We start from the raw sequence: 18,934 nt of genomic DNA, 5'->3' as shown, positions 1-18,934 counted from the left end.
ATAATGTGGCCAAGGTGAGTCACATGGGGTGAATGCAGGGACCTGGTTGGTCCAGAGCGGAAGGTCCCATGAGGGGAGTTGTCTCCTGGCTAACAGCCTGTGGAGTGGCTGTGTGTAATGGCTGCCAGCATCTGAGAGTCCCAGAGGAGAGAATGGATGTCTGCAGCATGGAGCAACAGCCATGAGGAAACCCTGACGTGGGTGAGAAAATGATGAGGCTGAAGAGCCTGTGTATGCTGGACATTGCTAACAGAGGGAAACTCTGTAATGGACGCTATGCTGGTGAGATGTAATGTATGTTATTGGTCACGGTTTATGCTGCATAATAAACCACATGGACTGCTATGTTTTGATGGAAAATCCGTGCCGGATCTGGTATTGTTTGCTGCCTAGCGAGAATCCCCTAACTAAATGACAGTGCTACCTCACAGAAGATTTAAAGGGCCGATGGCAGGAAAAACAGGTGGCCTCATAATGATAGGTGCAGCTGCCCCCCTGCCCCACGGTGGGTACGCCCATGGTAGCACGCTACTGATTTGTCCCGCTTTGTCTTCTCTAAAAGTTGTGAGGTATGCTTAACAGACATTATCGGCTCACAATCTACTTTCCCCATCAGTATGTCTTTGGAGTGTGAGAGGAAACCGGAGAACTCGCACGAAACCCACGCAAACACAGGAAGAACATACAAACTCCTTTAACATGTTATTCTTGGTGAGATTGGAACCCAGGTCACTGTGCTGCCCATCTAAAATTTGAATGGTAATATATATTAAACGTTTGCGGCAATAACCTCTTAATGATGCCGCCATTTTTTCATAATTGCGCTTTAGTTTTTTTCTTCCTCTTCTTCCAAAAAAAATAACATTTTTATTCTTCTGTCAGACAATTGAAGTCTTGTTTTTTTTAATGAAAAGTTGTAATTTTGAATGGGATCATGTATTTTACCATAAAATCTACTTAAAACAAATGGTAAAAAAAATCTAAGTGAGATGAAATGGTGAAAAAACTACAATTCTACCATTGTTCTTTGGGTTTTGTTTTTACGGCGTTCATTGTACAGAAAAATAACTTGTCACCATGATTTTCACAAATTTGGTTTGTGGTGCCATTTTCTGAGACCCATAATTTTTTTTATTTTTCCTTGGATGGGGCAGAGTGAAAGATTGCATTTTTCCATGGTGAGCTAACATTCTAATTGATACTATTTTGGGGTATATACAACATTTGGATCATTTTTTTAGTGGTTCCATGGTGATTAAAATAATGCAAATTAGCATTTCTTTTATTTTTTTTACATTTTTATAGCATTTCCCATATGGTTTAATGTTGAAATACCAGTCTTAAGGATGCAGCAAAAAATATGGCTTATTTTTTAAATTTATTAATTACAATTTTTATATCTTTTTTCTTTTTTAAACTTTTTTTTCCATTTTATACTTTATTTTAAAAGTCCACTAAGTGCACATTAACCTGCGATCGTTTGATCATTTATACTATGTGTTGCATGCTGTATTGCAGCATTTAGTAAAAATCACGGTCTCCTATGAAGGTGTGGTTCACATGGCTGCCATGTTATTACTTCTCTGAAACCCAGCCCCATGAGGATGGGGTTCACAGAAGTACAAACATAGCAGCCATAAGAATTTCCAGCAGGCCTTGGGCTACCATTTCAATCCACGAGTCTCACGATCACGTAACGTGAGGTCAATAGGAGCTTGTTCACTTACACATCAGAAACCGCTCCATTCAAATGTCCAGTCTCAAAGATTGACAGCGGTATCTACCGCATGTAGAGAGCTCTCAGGTTCTGAGCCCCTTTGATACCTGCAGACCCTAGCGCTGACGTGCACATACATCATTTTGCGCTTATTGGTTAATGACACAACCAATTTTCGCCTTTGCGTTTTTGTTTATTCCTCCTCTTCTTCCAAGAGCCATAACTTTTTTATTTTTTCGTCAACCTGGTTTTATTAAGACTTGTTTTTTGTGGGACAAGTTGTAGCTTTTATACCCTGGGCTTTACCATATAAAGGGAAAAAAAACAAGTGCTGTTAAATGAGGAAAAAAGGCAATACTGCCATTGCTTTTATGATGTTCATTGTTCCGTAAAACTGACCAGGCAACATGATTTTCCAGGTCAGTAAAATTATGGCGATACCAAACTTGCATCTTATCTTTTTGTTTAAGTGTCGAAAAACAAAGTGATGAAAAAGTTTTGAAATACGTTAATTTGATTAATGTTTTCTGAGACCTGTAACGTTTTTATTTAAATTTCGGGAAAGGAAAGACAAAAAACACACACAGAGAATTTGAAAAATTGCCAATTTTTCAAATTCTCTTTAGGTTGTGCCTTCAGTTATCCATGGCACCCATTTCAGGCTTTGTCTCTATGTTCACTGTACAGTTGGTTTTTACACTTGAAAAAGATGCCAGTCTGGTTTTGAAACACCTTGAGGAATAAAAATAGCTTAACTATATCAATGGATCAATTATCTTAATTTAGGAAGCGCAACATTAAACTATGATTTGTCTCTTCTTGCAAAACGTCCTGATGGAGGTCATCCCTAGTCCACCAGGCAGCAGTAGCAGACATCGAGCTCTTTCAGGAGCGGTGCCTGCACAATCTGTTCAGGTAAGTGTATTACCTGGATCTACTGTATCTTTTTATAAAGGTATCACCCTAAAGTCTGGTGCACTCTGTTTCCCTACAGTTTTTACCTACAGTGTTACAACCTCATAAGCCCACACAACTGTTTTTAACTCTACGACAGAAATTTGGGGACTTAAATTAAAAATCTAAGGGTTAGGATCTCCATTGGTTTTAGATTTCAATTAAATTATACTAAACATTGTTGTGAGTAACAATTGTTAAATATTCATGGATCAGCAAATTCTCCACGACTGAGGCAGGTGCACACTCTTTCTGCTGCCCAATGAACAGAATGATGCACTTTGCAGTCTCCAGTTTAATAGATCTGCTGGCATATGTTGACCTTTATGTTGCCTCATATCTTCTTCACCCAGTCTGATAACTCCAGAAAAATAAAACTGTGTTGTAGGTAATAAGAATAATCAAATGTGATCATACAGCGCGTTATACATCAAATCCATAATGAACATTTAATATAATTTTTCCCCAATGGAAGCATTGATTATAGTGGTTTAACTCTAGCAATGTCCTCAAATACAGTGGCATGTAAAAGTTTGGGCACCTAATCAAAACTAATGTTATTGTGAACAATTAAACAAGTTGAAGAGTTAATGGTCTCTAAAGTTGTGCTCACATAACTTTGACCAAGGTTTCGGATCTTAATTAGCCTGTTAGAGTTATGGCTTGTTCACTATCATCATTAGGAAAGACCAAGTGATGCAAATTTCCAAGCTTTATAAAAACCCAGGATCCTCTAACCTTATGCCAAAAAACAACAGCCATGGGTTCTTCTAAGCCGCTCCCTAGCACCCTAAAAATGAAAATGGTGGAGGCCCACAAAGCAGTAGCAGGCTATAAGAAGATAGAAAAAGATTTTCAAGTTGCCCTTTTCAAGTTACCCTTTCAAGTTTGAAATGTAATTAAGAAATGGCAGTTAACAGGAAAAGTGGAGGTCAAGATAAGGTCTGGAAGACCAAGCAAAATTTCAGTAAGAGCTGCTTGTAGGATTTCTAGAGAGGTAAATCTGAACACCTGCTTGACTGCAAAAGACCTTCAGAAAGATTTAGCAGATTCTGGAGTTGTGGCACAATGTTCTACTGTTTAGAGACACCTGCACAAATATGGCCTTCATGGAAGAGTTATTAAAATTCAGCATCAGAAGTATGCAAAAAAAAACACATCTAAACAAGCCTGATGTATTTTGGAAATGAGTCATGTGAACCGATGATGTTAAAACAGAAATCTTTGGCCACAATCATCAAAACTATGTATGGAAGAAAAAGAGCACAGAATTTCAGGAAAAGAACATCTGTAAAAAAGCTGAAGTTAAAAAGAGCATGGCTTCTACAAATGGATAATGATCCTAAACACACTTCAAAATCCACAATAGACTACCTAAAAAAGGCGCAAGCTGAAGGTTTTATAATAGCCCTCACTGTTTCCTGATCTGAACATAATTGAAAATCTGCAGTTAGACCTCAAAATAGCAGTGCACGTAAGATGAACCAGGAATCTCAAAGAAGAATTTTCCCAGGAAGAATGGATAAAAATCTCTCAAACAAAAAATGAAAGACTCTTGTCTTGCTACAAAAAGCATTTAGAAGCTGTGATACATTCAAAATGGGGTGCTGATAGGTACTAACATTGCAGGGTGCCAAAACTTTTGCATTTGCATAGGCCCATTATCCTTTTCGTAAGTTTTAAAATGTAAAAGATGAATATATATATATATATATATATATATATATATATATATTAGCTATGAACCCGTTCTACTCCCGGGTGGCGAGCATTTTTATTGGTATATGGTCTCCCATCCTGGTATGTGCTGCCCCCCTCCTGTCCTGGTGTGCATGGCACCCCTCATCCTCATCCTGGTATGCATGGTACCCTATTCCTCATCCTAGTATGCATGGATCCCCCAATCCTGGTAAGCATGGCACTCTTCGTTATCCTGGTATGCATGGTCCCCTCACCCCCCAGTCCTGGTATGCATGGTACCCCCTTATCCCTATCCTAGCATGTATGGTCCCCTCACCCCCCTATCCTGGTATGCATGGCCCCCTCACCCTCCAATCCTGGTATGCATGGTCCTCTCACCCTCCAATCCTGGTATGAATGGTCCCCTCACCCACCTATCCTGGTATGCATGGTCCTCTCACTCCCGTATCCTGGTTTGCATGGTCCTCTCACCCCACTATCCTGGTATGCATGGTCCTCTCACCCCCCCCATCCTGGTATGCATGGTCCCCTCACCCCCCAATCCTGGTATACATGGTCCCCTCACCCCCCTTTTCGTGGTATGCATTGTCCCCTCACCCCCCTTTCGTGGTATGCATGGTCCCCTCACCCCCCTTTCGTGGTATGCATGGTCCCCTCACCCCCCTTTCATGGTATGCATAGTCCCCTCACTCCCCTTTCGTGGTATGCATGGTCCCCTCACCCTTCTTTCGTGGTATGCATAGTCCCCTCACCCCCCTTTCGTGGTATGCATGGTCCCCTCACCCCCCTTTTGTGGTATGCATGGTCCCCTCACCCCCCTTTTCGTGGTATGCATGGTCCCCTCACCCCCCTTTTCGTGGTATGCATGGTCCCCTCACCCCCCTTTTCGTGGTATGCATGGTCCCCTCACCCCCCCTTTCGTGGTATGCATGGTCCCCTCACTCCCCTTTTGTGGTATGCATGTTCCCCTCACTCCCCTTTCGTGGTATGCATGGGCCCCTCACTCCCCTTTTGTGGTATGCATAGTCCCCTCACCCTTCTTTCATGGTATGCATAGTCCCCTCACCCCCCTTTTGTGGTATGCATGTTACCCCCTTATCCCTATCCTAGTATGTATGGTCCCCTCACCCCCCTATCCTGGTACGCATGGCCCCCTCACCCAATGTATACTATGAGTTATTTTTATATGGTTTCAATCAGTTTAATATAGTACACTGAGATGAGGTAAGCAAAAGGTCACTGAAACTTACTTAAGATAAAGGAATGTAAATTACTGGTCATTTGTTTATCCATCAACAAAGGACCATTGATATTCAAGGCAACTACCCTAATTAGATTGGGTGTGTTAACTTTCCCCATGGATGTTCTCATGTGCTCTGAAGCCCCTCCTCCAGCTTCCTGTATTTCTGCCATGTGGCACACATGAGGCCCCCTCCTCCAGCTTCCTGTATTATATACTGGTTAAAACAGGTATTGAGGGGATGTGTTTATAGCCAATGAACAATAGACTAGTGACATCATTCCCCACATGGTGGGGTTGGACACACCTTTTAGCTGGACATTTAAAAGAACCAGGACACACTCTTTCTCTTTTGGCTCCTGGAGGATGACTGGTCGACGTCTATCTGAATAATGTAACGTATGAATAATGCTTGTTTCTGATTAATGCATATGTATTTATAGTTTTATACTGTTTATTATTTGAACTTATCACTTATTAAGTAAATCAATTTAGTAAATTCAATTCTTGTGTGAGCATTTTTTTTATTCATTACAATCCATTGGAACCCTTACAATACACTCTCCAATCCTGGTATGCATGGTCCTCTCACCCCCCAATCCTGGTATGCATAGTCCCCTCACCCACCTATCCTGGTATGCATGGTCCTCTCACTCCCGTATCCTGGTTTGCATGGTCCTCTCACCCCACTATCCTGGTATGCATGGTCCTCTCACTCCCATATCCTGGTTTGCATGGTCCTCTCACCCCACTATCCTGGTATGCATTGTCCTCTCACCCCCCCTATCCTGGTATGCATGGTCCCCTCACCCCCCAAACCTGGTATACATGGTCCCCTCACCCCCCTTTTCGTGGTATGCATTGTCCCCTCACCCCCTTTCATGGTATGCATGGTCCCCTCACCCCCCTTTCATGGTATGCATGGTCCCCTCACCCTCCTTTCGTGGTATGCATGGTCCCCTCACTCCCCTTTCGTGGTATGCATGGTCCCCTCACCCTTCTTTCGTGGTATGCATAGTCCCCTCACCCCAGTTTCGTGGTATGCATGGTTCCCTCACCCCCCTTTTGTGCTATGCATGGTCCCCTCACCCCCCTTTTCGTGGTATGCATGGTCCCCTCACCCTTCTTTCGTGGTATGCATAGTCCCCTCACCCCCCTTTCGTGGTATGCATGGTCCTCTCACCCCCCTTTTGTGGTATGCATGGTCCCCTCACTCCCCGTTCGTGGTATGCATGGGACCCTCACTCCCCTTTTGTGGTATGCATAGTCCCCTCACCCTTCTTTCGTGGTATGCATGGTCCCTTCACCCCCCTTTCGTGGTATGCATGGTCTCCTCACCCCCCTTTCATGGTATGCATGGTCCCCTCACCCTCCTTTCGTGGTATGCATGGTCCCCTCACTCCCCTTTCGTGGTATGCATGGTCCCCTCACCCTTCTTTCGTGGTATGCATAGTCCCCTCACCCCAGTTTCGTGGTATGCATGGTTCCCTCACCCCCCTTTTGTGGTATGCATGGTCCCCTCACCCCCTTTTCATGGTATGCATGGTCCCCTCACTCCCCTTTCGTGGTATGCATGGTCCCCTCACCCTTCTTTCGTGGTATGCATAGTCCCCTCACCCCCTTTTGTGGTATGCATGGTCCTCTCACCCCCTTTTGTGGTATGCATGGTCCCCTCACCCCCCTTTTTGTGGTATGCATGGTCCCCTCACCCCCCTTTTCATGGTATGCATGGTCCCCTCACCCCCCTTTTCGTGGTATGCATGGTCCCCTCACCCCCCCTTTCGTGGTATGCATGGTCCCCTCACTCCCCTTTCGTGGTATGCATGTTCCCCTCACTCCCCTTTCGTGGTATGCATGGGCCCCTCACCCCCCTTTCGTGGTATGCATGGTCCCCTCACTCCTCTTTCATGGTATGCATGGTCCCCTCACCCTTCTTTGGTGGTATGCATGGTCCCCTCACCCCCCTTTCGTGGTATGCATGGTCCCCTCACTCCCCTTTCATGGTATGCATGGTCCCCTCACCCTTCTTTCATGGTATGCATAGTCCCCTCACCCCCCTTTTGTGGTATGCATGTTACCCCCTTATCCCTACAATCCATTGGAACCCTTACAATACACTCTCCAATCCTGGTATGCATGGTCCTCTCACCCCCCAATCCTGGTATGCATGGTCCTCTCACCCCCCCTATCCGGGTATGCATGGTCCCCTCACCCCCCAATCCTGGTATACATGGTCCCCTCACCCCCCTTTTCGTGGTATGCATTGTCCCCTCACCCCCTTTCGTGGTATGCATGGTCCCCTCACCCCCCTTTCGTGGTATGCATGGTCCCCTCACCCTCCTTTCGTGGTATGCATGGTCCCCTCACTCCCCTTTCGTGGTATGCATGGTTCCCTCACCCCCCTTTTGTGGTATGCATGGTCCCCGCACCCCCCTTTTCATGGTATGCATGGTCCCCTCACCCCCCTTTTCATGGTATGCATGGTCCCCTCACCCCACTTTCGTGGTATGCATGGTCCCCTCACCCAACTTTCGTGGTATGCATGGTCCCCTCACTCCCCGTTCGTGGTATGCATGGGCCCCTCACTCCCCTTTTGTGGTATGCATAGTCCCCTCACCCTTCTTTCGTGGTATGCATGGTCCCTTCACCCCCCTTTCGTGGTATGCATGGTCTCCTCACCCCCCTTTCGTGGTATGCATGGTCCCCACACCCTCCTTTCATGGTATGCATGGTCCCCTCACCCTCCTTTCGTGGTATGTATGGTCCCTTCACCCTCCTTTCGTGGTATGCATGGTCCCCTCACTCCTCTTTCGTGGTATGCATGGTCCCCTCACCCCCCTTTTGTGGTATGCATGGTCCCCTCACCCCCCCTTTCGTGGTATGCATGGTCCCCTCACCCCCCTTTCATGGTATGCATGCTACCCCTTACCCCCCCTTTCGTGGTATGCATGGTCCCCTCACCCCCTTTCATGGTATGCATGGTCCCCTCACCCCCTTTCGCGGTATGCATGGTCCCCTCACTCCCCTTTTGTGGTGTGCATGGCCCCCTCACCCCCTATCCTGGTATGCATGGTCCCCTCTCCCCCTATCCTGGTATGCATGGTCCCCTCACACCCCTATCCTGGTATGCATGCTACCCCTCACCCCCCAATGCTGGTATGCATGGTCCCTTCACCCCCCCTTTCCTGGTATGCATGGTCCTCTCACCCCCTATCCTGGTATGCATTGTCCCCCTCACCCCTATTAAACTGCACACATGCAAAAAACATTTATGCTCACCCTTCTTTCCTGTGCTCCAGCGTTGTCACGTTCTGCTGGAGGCTGGGGCAGGAGTCTGGCGCCGGAATGCACGCATGCCCATAGCGCTGTCCGGCGTCATATTACTGAAGACATGCTGCAAATGTGTCTTCAGTAAAATGGCGCCGGATCGCGCTATGCACATGTGCGCTTCCGGCCGCACTCCTGCCCCGGTCTCCGGTCGAAGAGAAGCGCCGTGGCAATGCTCCTCCTGGTCAGGTAAGTATGTATGTATGGCGCCCGAGATCGCAGTATGTAAGCATACCGCCATCTCCTGGCGCCATACACACTCCTCACCGCTGGCTGCCTCATTCTGTCTGGAGCCAGACTGTGCTTGCACAGTCTATAAAGGCTTCGGACAGAGTGACGCTTAGCCCATTATATTATATATATATATATATATATATATATATATATACACTCACTGGCCACTTTATTAGGTACACCTGTCCAACTGTGTGTTAAGACTTAATTTCTAATCAGCCAATCACATGGCGGCAACTCAGTGCATTTAGGCATGTAGACATGGTCAAGACAATCTCCTGCAGTTCAAACCGAGCATCAGTATGGGGAAGAAAGGTGATTTGAGTGCCTTTGAACGTGGCATGATTGTTGGTGCCAGAAGGGCTGGTCTGAGTATTTCAGAAACTGCTGATCTACTGGGATTTTCACGCACAACCATCTCTAGGGTTTACAGAGAATGGTCCGAAAAAGAAAAAAAATCCAGTGAGCGGCAGTTCTGTGGCCGGAAATGCCTTGTTGATGCCAGAGGTCAGAGGAGAATGGGCAGACTGGTTCGAGCTGATAGAAAGGCAACAGTGACTCAAATTGCCACCCGTTACAACCAAGGTAGGCAGAAGAGCATCTCTGAACGCACAGTGCGTCGAACTTTGAGGCAGATGGGCTACAGCAGCAGAAGACCACACTGGGTACCACTCCTCTCAGCTAAGAACAGGAAACTGAGGCTACAATTTGCACAAGCTCATCGAAATTGGCCAGTAGAAGATTGGAAAAACGTTGCCTGGTCTGATGAGTCTCGATTTCTGCTGCGACATTCGGATGGTAGGGTCAGAATTTGGCGTAAACAACATGAAAGCATGGATCCATCCTGCCTTGTATCAACGGTTCAGGCTGGTGGTGGTGGTGTCATGGTGTGGGGAATTTTTTCTGGGCACTCTTTGGGCCCCTTGGTACCAATTGAGCATCGTTGCAACGCCACAGCCTACCTGAGTATTGTTGCTGACCATGTCCATCCCTTTATGACCACAATGTACCCAACATCTGATGGCTACTTTCAGCAGGATAATGCGCCATGTCATAAAGCTCGAATCATCTCAGATTGGTTTCTTGAACATGACAATGAGTTCACTGTACTCAAATGGCCTCCTCAGTCACCAGATCTCAATCCAATAGAGCATCTTTGGGATGTGGTGGAACGGGAGATTCGCATCAGGGATGTGCAGCCGACAAATCTGCGCCAACTGTGTGATGCCATCATGTCAATATGGTCCAAAATCTCTGAGGAATGCTTCCAGCACCTTGTTGAATCTCTGCCACGAAGAATTGAGGCAGTTCTGAAGGCAAAAGGGGGTCCAACCCGTTACTAGCATGGTGTACCTAATAAAGTGGCCAGTGAGTGTATATATATGATCCAGAAAAATGAAGGCAGCACTCCAGCAAAGAAAGTCACTCATGGGCCAATAAAACCACATCCAACTTTTCTGGAACATAGTATGAGGTTTTTCTGCACCCACACATTTTTTTGGTGCTGCTTTTCATTTTCTATTTGTGTGTATATATATATATATATATATACATATATATATATATACACTAGCTGAAGAGCCCGGCGCTGCCCGGGCATAGTAACTAACTGTGGATAGTTATAACAAATTATAATTATCCTCCATCCCATAGTCCCGTGCCCATATACCCAACATACCTATCCTTCATCCCATAGTCGAGTGCCCATATACCCATCACACATCCTCCATCCCATAGTCCCATGCCCATATACCCATCATACATATTCTCCATCCCATAGTTCCATGCCCATATACCCATCATACATATCCTCCATCCCATAGTCAAGTGCCCATATACCCATCACACATCCTCCATCCCATAGTCCCATGCCCACATACCCATCACACATCCTCCATCCCATAGTCCAATGCCCATATACCCATCATACATATTCGCCATCCCGTAGTCGAGTGCCCATATACCCATCACACATCCTTCATCTCATAGTCCCATGCCCATATACCCATCATACATATCCTCCATCCCATAGTCCCGTGCCCATATACCCATCATACATATCCTCCATCCCATAGTCCCGTGCCCATATACCCGTCATACATATCCTCCATCCCATAGTCCAGTGCCCATATACCCATCACACATCCTCCATCCCATAGTCCCCTGCCCATATACCCGTCATACATATCCTCCATCCCATAGTCCAGTGCCCATATACCCATCACACATCCTCCATCCCATAGTCCCCTGCCCATATACCTGTCATACATATCCTCCATCCCATAGTCCAGTGCCCATATACCCATCACACATCCTCCATCCCATAGTCAACCATTATGACATCATAATGAGCGGCGGGGCTTGATACACACACTTTTTCCCCATTATTTAGATAGGGGCAAAATTGTTTGGTGAATTGGAATGCGCGGGGTTAAAATTTCACCTCACAACATAGCCTAGGACGCTCTCGGGGTCCAGACGTGTGACTGTGCCAAATTTTGTGTCTGTAGCTGCGACAGTGCGGATGCCAATGCCGGACATACATACATACATACATACATACACACACTTGAGCTTTATGTAATAGATATATACACACATTTTTTTAATTTTCTTATTTTGTTTGCCTAAAATACAAAGGAAATCTGGCATCTTTAACTTTAGGCCTTTTGGAGAACATAGCATCTTCAACTTGCTTAACGGCTTAAGGAGTGCGCAAACTTTTACATGCCACTGTACATACAGTTGTGCTCAAAAGTTTACATACCCCAGCAGAATTTTTGCTTTCTTGGCCTTTTTTCAGAGATTATGAATGATAACACCAAACCTTTTTCTCCACTCATCATTAGTGGTTGGGTGAAGCCATTTATTGTCAAACTTCTGTGTTTTCTCCTTTTAAATCAAGTTGATAACCCAAAACAGCTAAATGACCCCTATCAAAAGTGTACATACCCTGGTGTTTTTGGCATGATAATTTGCACAGAAGCTGACACAAATGGGTTTGAATTGCTACTAAAGGTAACATCCTCACCTGTGACCTGTTTGCTTGTAATCAGTGTGCGTGCATAAAAGATGAGTGAGTTTATGGGATCCAGACAGACTCTTCATCTTTCATCCAGCCACAGACGTTTTTGGATTGAGAGTCATGGGAAAAGCAAAAGAATTGTCAACGGATCAATGGGAAAAGGTAGTTGAGCTGTATAAAACAGGAAATGGATACAAAAGATATCCAAAGAATTGATAATGCCAGTCACCAGCATTCAAACTGTGATTAACAAACAGAAAATCAGGGGCTCTGTAAAAACAAAACCATGGTCAGGTAGTCCAACAAAAAATTTTGTCCACAACTGCCAGGAATCTTTTTCGGGATGCAAAGAAAAACCCACAAATGACATCAGCTGACATACTGTACTCTTTGAAAACTAGTGGTGTGGCTGTTTCAAGATGTACAATAGGGAGGTACTTTAAGAAAAACGGGCTGCATGGCCAAATCGCCAGAAGAAATCCATTACTGCACAAATGGCACAAAATATCTTGCCAACAATACGCAAAACAGCACAGAGGCAAGCCTCAAAACTTCTGGAACAAGGTAACTTGGAGTGATGAGACCAAAATTAAACCTTTTGGCCACAACCATAAACGTTACATTTGGAGAGAGGTCAACAAGGCCTCTGATGAAAGGAACAGCATTCCTACTGTAAAGCACGGAGCTGGATCGCTAATGTTTTGTGGATGTGTGAGCTACAAAAGCACAGTAAACTTGGTCAAAGGTGAAGGAAAGATCAATGCAGCACATTATCAGCAAATACTTGAGGCAAATTTGCAATCACCAGCCCGGAAGCTGTGCATGGAATGTACTTGGACGTTCCAATGTAACAACGATCCAAAACACAAGGCCAAGTCGACCTACAGCAGAACAAAAGTGAGGGTTCTGGAGTGGCCATCTCAGTCTCCTGAACTCTATATCATTGAGCCACTCTGGGGAGATCTAAATCATGCAGTTCATGCTAGACAGCACAGGAATTTACTGGAACTGGAGGCTTTTTACCAAGAAGAGTGGGCAGCTTTACCATCTGAGAAAATAAAGAACCTCATCCACAACTACCACAAAAGACTTCAAGCTGTCATTGATGTTAGAGGGGGCAATACACGGTGTTAAGAAATAGGGTATGTGAACTTTTGATCAGGGTCATTTGGATGTTTTGGGTTGTCATTATGATTTAAAAAGAGAAAACACAAAAATTTGACAATAAATGGCGTCACCCAACCTCTAACCATGAGTGGAGAAAAAGTTTTGGTGTTATCATTCATATTCTCTCAAAAGAGGTCAAGAAAGCAAAAATTATGCTGGGGTATGTAAAATTTTGAGCACAATTATACATAACATGACAAGAGCCATTGATGTCCAAAGTGAACAATCCAACCTGGTTAATGCAGAAATGGAGGAAGCTTTGCAATATATCATAGAACTGATTGTGTATGCAATAATACTGAAACCAGTGCACCTGAATAGACTGCTCCCATACGCTCCCTATGTGGTTGTCTCTAGTTTTTGAGATCTATAGAAACTCTTTTGTTAACAATCATTGTAGTTGGAAAAAATTAATAATCTGTTTTATACAAATGCAGAGATTGCTGTTAGGAAAAAACCAAGGTAATTATGTGTGTACTTGTGCTTTTATATAACACTGCTGGACAACCTAACATGTAAGTGTACTCTTGATTCACATGCAACAATTTAGTGCCAAGCTCATTTAGCTCAGCTACATCTGACAATGCATCAGACATGACACAACATCCACAAATAATAAATTGTACTTTCAGATGGGCTAGTTAGGATAAAACATTTTAAAGGGTACTTGTCAGTCGATTCATGCTGCCTAAACCACTCGTAGCATGAACCAGAGCTTGGGTACTCGATTGCAGCTAAGAATGTTTATTCAGAGAAAAAAAATGTTTGTAGATCTATAGGTAGAGATGAGACTAGTCCAGCACTGCCTCTGGACGGCATCTCCAGACACCGCTCTAAATGATTAACAGGCCTCTTCCCTGTGTGTACATATCGAAAGACCTGTCAATTAATTAAGGCAGTGTAGGGAGAATTGGTGTGGCTCACCAATGACTAGTCTCATCTCTGCCTATGATCCCTGGCAGAACAATTTTTTCTCTGAAATAGTGGAATGTTTCGGAGAAGAAAATGGCTGGTTGGAAGCATGCAGCCATGCTCTGATTCATTCTACCTGTAGTTTTGGCAGCATGAATCGGCTGACAGGTTCCCTTTAATTATATTATGTACATCACAATACAATCTCATTGGTGCAATAGTATCATATTTTCTCGATTATCAGAAGTGCATAATAAAAGTGAAAAAGAAAGGCTTCTCTACTACAGCAAGAATTTCCACCCATCGTATCATACCAATTCTCTACTATAGCAAAACTTTCGACCCATCATACCATACTAATGACATGCTGATGACTGTAGATCATGTAAATTTTGAGAAATCGATTTGACAATAGGTAGAATGTCAAGCTTTGGAGCCAGAAAGACGTAAGATATCATTGACTTACCATTCTGGCATCCCATAAGGACAAGGTCTTATCAGCCGAGCTAGTGAGCACAATGTTGGAATATGGCAGGAACTCAATGCTATTCACAGAATCCACATGGCCTCTCATGGTGTACCTGCACCTTTCGCTGTGGATGGAAACAGAAAAACACTGTTACTTTATGACTAGAGTTGAGCGAAACGGGTCGGTCAATTTCAAAAATCGCCGAGTTTTGCCAAAGTCGAGTTTCATGAAACGAAACCCGACCATAGCGTGAGGACGGCCATGAGGTCGGCGACCCGAGCGCCAAAGTCGTGTTACAAATGATGCTTCCAGTGCCTTTATTCAGCCAATGATGGAGGACGCACACTGTGGGCAATGCGATGACATAGGCAGCAGCCACCACCATCTTAGAGAAGGGCATTGAAGTGATGGGCTGGCTTTGTGTGGCGTCACAGTGGGTATAAAAGGCTGTGACCGCCATCTTACTTCTGCCAATCTTAGCATAGGGAGAGGTTGCTGCTGCTGATTCTGAATAGGGAGAGCGTTAGGAAGGGAGAAGAAAAAAAAACTGCCTCTGCTGATATCACTTTTCACTGTACAGTTAGTGTGCAGTGAAAGGGGAGGATTTTTGCTTTTGTGCAGCAGCGCTGGTGGTGATTAGGCTGCATTGTAAGGCTACCTGCTAGCTGCATTGCTGTGTGCACACTGCTGTTCAATCTGCTTTTTTCAAAGCACTCCAACTTTTATTATTTTGTCCTGGTGAGTTACTGAGCGTTCATTTTTTCACAGACCATATAGCGGTGTACGCTCCTCACACACTACCGTGTACCGGCTGGTATCACGGACAAATAGAAGCTATCTGTGTGTGACTCTGGAAAAAAAAGCTGAGGTGCTTTTCTGTTTTTCCAGACCTACACCTTAAAGTGCTGTCCGCTTTTCAAACAGTTTCATATATCTGCTGTTTGATTACGGTGAAAACTAGACAGAGACAGCGTGTGTCAGTTCCTATACAAATAGACGGAGATTGACAATTTTCCATACAGACAACGTATAGAGCTGTCTGATTCTCAAACAGTATTGTATGTCTGCCATTCGCATTACAGTAACATCTATACAGAGTCAACGTGTGTGTGTGACACTCCGTAAATACATATACGGAGAATGTTATGTGACGAGCGTCAGCTTATGCTGAGTCGTTTTTTCCTTTTAGAGTGGACCCTCGGGGCCGTGGCACCCACCCACCTAGGGCGAGCGAACCTAGTGAGAACCCACCCCCTGTACAGGGAGTGTCAGGGGCAAGACCAAGGGGGTGAGCCACCACGGCAGCTGGACCAGACGGCCTGCTCAGGGAGAAACTATTGAGTGTCAGGCAACAGGACGAACAGGATACGAAACATAAAGCAAAGTCACAGGATTTCTTCAGCAAACGTGGTTACATACTTTAATCGGATACAAGGCAAAAACTGAGAATCAGATGCAGGGCACCAACAGTGAAACACGGCAAGGTGCGTGCAAGGGCACGATAAAAGTTCAGACATAACACGTGTAAAAAACATACCGGAGTCAAGGGCAGGGTACGTGTTAGGGATCACACAAGAGTTCCTAGGAGGGATGCGTGCTAGGACACGCCAGAGTCCAAGACAGGGTGCGTGCCGAGAGACATGCCAGAGTCCAAGGCAGGGTGCGTGCAAGGAGACAAGCTAGGATCCAAGACAGGGTGCGATGGCATCAAACTCCGGACTACTGGCAACGACCGACAGGATCCAGGCATCAGGCTGCGTAAATCAGCTCTGGACATCAGGCCGCAGTCATCTGGTTCTGGACCTCTGGCAGCGGTCGGCAGGTTTCGGGAATCCGGCAGGCAAGCCAGGGTTCAAGGCAGGGTGCGTGCTTGGAGCCACACCAGGGTTCAAGGCAGGGTGCGTGCTTGTAGACACACCAGGGTTCATTCAAGGACGGAGGCCTGCGCGTGTAGAGGGACACGCCAGGGACAGGTACAAGGACAGAGGCCTGCGCGTGCAGAGGGCACGCCAGGGACAGGTTCAACTTACAAACAAGGTGAGTGTGTAGAGACACCCCAAGGTCAGAGTTCAAGGCAGAGTCCTGCGCATGCCGAGGGGCATGCCAGGGTCAGGTTCAGAGCAGAGTCCTGCGCGTGCAAAGGAACACACCAGGGTCAGGGTTCAAGACAAGGTACAGACTAGGACCTGTGCGGGCTAGAGGGCACAACAGGGTATATGGCAAAACCTGCGCGTACTTTTATAGAAGCACGGGGAGGTATGCCAAGGGCAGGCGAGGACCTGCGCGTGCTATAGAGAGCATGTAGAGCACAGTGCAGAAACAGAGTGAAGTGCAAGAAAGCACAGAGAGCACGGCTGGGGCACTGGCTAGCTGATCGGTCTGCAGCACTAACAGGCGGGCAAGACTCCAGCGAACCCGACTGAGGCATAGCATGCGACACAGTTGTCACTGACCGACGAGCACAGCTGAGGCACAAGCAGGTGGGCACGGCTAGGGCAGGCACGGCTGAGGCACAAGCAGAAGGCTAGGAAGGCCAGGTGCATGCAAAGGGCACACGAAGCAAAGCAAGATAAGAAAACAAGGCAGAGCTAGGCAGGTATGGAACACGGAGCGGAAACTTAGACAGAGACACAGAGTCAGATCAGAGCGAGAACAGAGCTAGCAGCGGAGCGTAGGCCGAAGCCAAGAGCTGGACCAAGGCAGAGCCTTGGGACTAGTCAGAGAACGTGCTAGAGAGCACCATAAATCAGAGTACGGAACACCAGGCAGAGACAAGAAACATGAGACGTACTACAAGGCTCAGAATAGCAATTACCAGACATGGCGAAACAGGCTAAGGCAGAGAACAGCGGAAGCACTACAAGGCAAAGCAAGGCAAGGACAAACATGGCACGAGAGACAACACAAGACATGGCACGAGCAAGAGGCAGAGTACAAGCACAGAGCGTGTGCAGAGACGCACGACAGGGCAGATTGCAGGGGCACAGAATACAGGGAGCGACCGAGCAGACCAAGCAGCAATGCAGGGAAGCAACACGATACTCAGGCCCTGACCATAGGGAGGGGTGGTCTGATATAGCACCATAGCACCAGTACTTCCGGGTCAGGACCAGGGAGGGACTTTTGGTTCAGATCCTCCAGGATCATAGAGAGCATCGCTAGAACAGCCTGGGTAGAACCATAGAGGAGGTCACATGATCAGGGGTTTCCAGGAATACAGGGGATTGCAGAATCAGAGCAGGACTGGAACATAGGAAGGGTCACATGATCAGGGGTTTCCAGGAATACAGCGGATTGCAGAATCAGAGCAGGACTGGAACATAGCAAGGGTCACATGATCAGGGGTTTCCAGGAATAGAGCGGATTGCAGAGTCAGACAGAGACGGATGATTACCCAGCAACAGCGAGCAGCCGTGAGGTAAGGCACACGTGCACACTGCTCCAGGCATCTTGCGGCATGACAGATATGGCGGACATGACAGACATGGCGGACATGACATGTTAGTTACACAAAAACCGTATACAGCTGTACACTTCTGATACAGTTCCGTATATCTGCTTGTTAGATTACTGTCCAATACATACTGTGAGAGCATCTGTAACTAACAAAATATATACGTAGATTTAATTTTTTCCATACACCTTACACAGCTGGACGCTCCTCATACAGTACCATCTCTCTGCTGGTATTTTTGGTACATTTTCCCAAACATGAGGAAGTATGGTGGAAGAGTCCGCGGACATGGGCAGGGGGGCGCAGCTGGTACTGATGGTGGTGGTGCATCGGCTGGTTCTGGCAAAAGCACAATAGCAGCTATGGCAGGAAGTGTTGAGCCTGCATCATCATCTGGCCCAAGAAGGCCTGTAAGTTTGCCTTTTCTAGGAGTAGGAAAACCGATTTTGAAGCCGGAGCATCAGGAACAGGTTTTGGCGCACATTGCCGAAAAAGCCACCAGCTCTATTGCCTCCTCTTCTGAATGTTCGAAACTTGCAAGCACGGAGTCGTCAGTGCAGGGTTCTGGTCAGGAAAAACACCTATCCTTGTGTCCTTCACCCCCACCAAAAGTTAAGGATGCAGCTGCCCACACTTCAGATTACTCAATGGAGCTCTTTTCACATACCATGCCTGGGTAATCCAGTCAAATCCAGAATTCCCCAGTCCAAGATGAATCTGACAAGGAGTGCACT

General features: G+C 46.1%; 1 protein-coding gene across 2 annotated transcripts in view; it reads right to left on the bottom strand.

Moving 5' to 3' along the window:
* SPAG16 (sperm associated antigen 16) overlaps window positions 1-18,934 on the bottom strand; it is a 1,757,100-nt gene that overhangs the window by 712,564 nt on the left and 1,025,602 nt on the right. For both annotated transcript variants that reach the window (XM_073553217.1, XM_073553218.1), the window contains exon 13: window positions 14,744-14,870. In XM_073553217.1, the coding sequence (XP_073409318.1) occupies window positions 14,744-14,870 (127 nt within the window). The remainder of the gene's footprint in view (window positions 1-14,743; window positions 14,871-18,934) is intronic.

The sequence above is a fragment of the Dendrobates tinctorius genome, unplaced genomic scaffold (genome assembly GCF_039654945.1).
Source record: "Dendrobates tinctorius isolate UK_male_01 unplaced genomic scaffold, ASM3965494v1 ptg000199l, whole genome shotgun sequence".
Classification (NCBI taxonomy): Eukaryota; Metazoa; Chordata; class Amphibia; order Anura; family Dendrobatidae; genus Dendrobates; species Dendrobates tinctorius.
Note: the sequence above shows the minus strand (reverse complement) of the source record. Positions and strands in the feature narration are given on the sequence as shown.